The sequence below is a fragment of the Echinops telfairi genome, unplaced genomic scaffold (genome assembly GCF_000313985.2).
Source record: "Echinops telfairi isolate 266 unplaced genomic scaffold, ASM31398v2 ScPeMD7_5592;HRSCAF=6446, whole genome shotgun sequence".
Taxonomy (NCBI): domain Eukaryota; kingdom Metazoa; phylum Chordata; class Mammalia; order Afrosoricida; family Tenrecidae; genus Echinops; species Echinops telfairi.
In genome coordinates, this window is record NW_022109491.1 from 10,717,711 (window position 1) to 10,720,052 (window position 2,342).

General features: G+C 60.7%; 1 protein-coding gene across 1 annotated transcript in view; it reads right to left on the reverse strand.

The window, feature by feature from the left end:
* CD40 (CD40 molecule) overlaps nucleotides 1-1,401 on the reverse strand; it is a 12,311-nt gene extending 10,910 nt beyond the window's left edge. The window contains exon 1 of the mRNA XM_045295487.1: nucleotides 1,335-1,401. Within this exon, the coding sequence (XP_045151422.1) occupies nucleotides 1,335-1,385 (51 nt within the window). The 5' untranslated portion in view covers nucleotides 1,386-1,401. The remainder of the gene's footprint in view (nucleotides 1-1,334) is intronic.
* Nucleotides 1,402-2,342: the final 941 nt, after the last annotated feature.

Below are 2,342 nucleotides of genomic sequence, written 5' to 3' on the forward strand. Positions count from 1 at the left end.
TGAGGCTGCTAACCCCAAGGTCAGCAGTTCCAGACCTCCGACAGATGAGGCTTCTTACACCCGGTTGTATAGACACAGCCTCTATCTGGAGCCCAAACGGGGGTGAGGGTGGGTTAACGGGGGTGAGGGTGGGTTATGGGGGCTCTTGAGAAGCCCAGACAACCCTGTGGAATCCTGCTCCACCCCACCGTGCAGAGGGCCCTCAAACCTGCCCTCTCCAGTCCCACACTCTCCTGGTGCCTGCCTTTCCCCTAAGACCCAGGGCTCAGAGTGAAAATGAAAGCCGGGGCCCAGGCTTCCCCTTGCTCCTGACCCTCCCCCCACACACACACACCATGGGCCATTCAGCGGACCTCACGAATCCACACCACCAAAACCAAAACCACATTTGGCATCATGAGTCAACCCCAACTCGTGTCGCCCCTATAGGGCAGAGTAGAACTGCCCCTTTGGATTTCCGAGACTTTAACTCTTTACAGGAGTAAAAAGCCTCATCTTTCTCCCATGGAGTGGCTGGTGGGTTTGAACTGCCAACCTGGTGATTAGCAGCTCAGTGCATGACCCACCATGCCACCAGGAATCTGACAGCATCACCACCCCAATTGGGGGCGGAGGGGGGGGCCCAGAGGAGCAGGAGGAAAGGGCCAGGTACTTGGGGGATTCCCAACCTCCAGAATGAGGAACTACAAAAATAATTTAAATTAAAAATGAGTCAAGCGCAGGGCTCTGAAAAATCCCGGAGACTCGCTTGGTTGCTTCTGCGCCCTTCTGGGTACCTAGAGAAACCCCCCACTGTCCCGATCTTGGGTCCCCTGAACTGTACATCCCAGCCCCTGCGTGGGGGAGGGGAGTGGGCAATGCCAGCCCTTCCAGGTCTGGAATCTGCCCCCACACCTGGTACCTACAGATGGCCCGCATGAAGGCAGCTGGGGCTGCAGAGACGAGGATCTGCCCACAGGGGGCGAGGGGTAGCAGAAAGGGGCAGGAAGCCGCTTGATCCGCCCCCTTCTCAAGGCTGCCTGCCCTTCCCTTCCGGCGCTCGGACACTGCCCGGAGGCGAGCCCACCCTCCAGCCTTCGCAGGGACCCTGTCCACGCCATCTAGGCTCACCCGTACCTGCACGCCCACCCCCTGCAGACCCTCGGTGGGCCACCTGGGGCCGCCGCGGGGACGGAGACAGGAGACCCACCCCACTCAGCCAGCGTCCACCCTCCTGTCTCCTGGAAACCAGCCAGGAAGGTATCCTCCCCAAGGGCCTGGCTTCCCTCTCCTCCCCATGTCCCGCTCAGAAATCCCCAATTCCCGGGGCAGGCCAGGGCAGAAACGGAACTCACGGTAGTCAGCCAGCAGCCCCAGAGCAGGGTGTGCAGAAGAAGCCGAGCCATGCTGCAGTGCGAGCCCGCGGCACAAGACTGGGCGTCCTGGGGTGCCTGTAGTTACCCCGCGCCCGGCTGTGGCCCCGCCCAGAAAGGGGGCGGTGCCCGGGGGACCAATCTCGGCCGGGGTGGCTTGGGGGTGCCCCTGCCCCGCCCCGTCCCCAGGGATTTTCCCCAGGACATTCCCGCAAGTTTCCCTGTGCCTGGAGTTGGGGACGCACTGGAGAGGCGGCCGAGACCCGGCCCTTTCTCCTCGCCCTGGACAGAGTTCCTCGCAGATGCTGGGGACCTTCTTGGGTCCCTCCAGCCTCCTCCGGGAATCCCGGCAGAACCGAAAGCGGCCCGCGGCGGATGGAGAGGCTTGGAAGAAGTTCCCCTAGCGCCGAGAAACAGGAAGGCCACGGCCGCGGTCTGGCCAGGAGGGGCCGAGAGGCATTTCAAGGAAAAGGGTTTCCCAGTTCAGTTTTGCTCTCTTTCCAGCGAAATCCCCTAGCACAGGCGCTGCGTCCCAGCCGCCTCATCCATCCACCCACCCACCCACCCGCGTGCCCACATCCAGATTTATCTCCTAGGACCCTGTTGAGAAGTGTACAAAACAGGGGTCTTCTCTTTCTGCCTAAACCCACACACAGTTCCATTTCCTGACTCTAGTCTTTGAATCGAGTATTAACCGTCGTCGCTCTGTAGCTCCCAAGCCAACCAAACCCACCGCCATCAGTCAATGCTGACTCACAGCGACCCTACAGGTCAGGGTGGAACTGTGGAAAGTCTCACGGCGGCTGGCGTTTCCCAACGTTAACCTTGTGGTTGTCAGACGACGTGTAAGCACTACACGTCCAGGGTTGATCAGCTCTGAGGCAACAAACTCAGCGCCATCGAGCCGATGCTGACTCCGAGCAACCCTGTAGGGCAGGGTAGAACTGCCCCTGCGGGTTTCGGAGACTGTCCCTCTTCACAAGAGTAGAA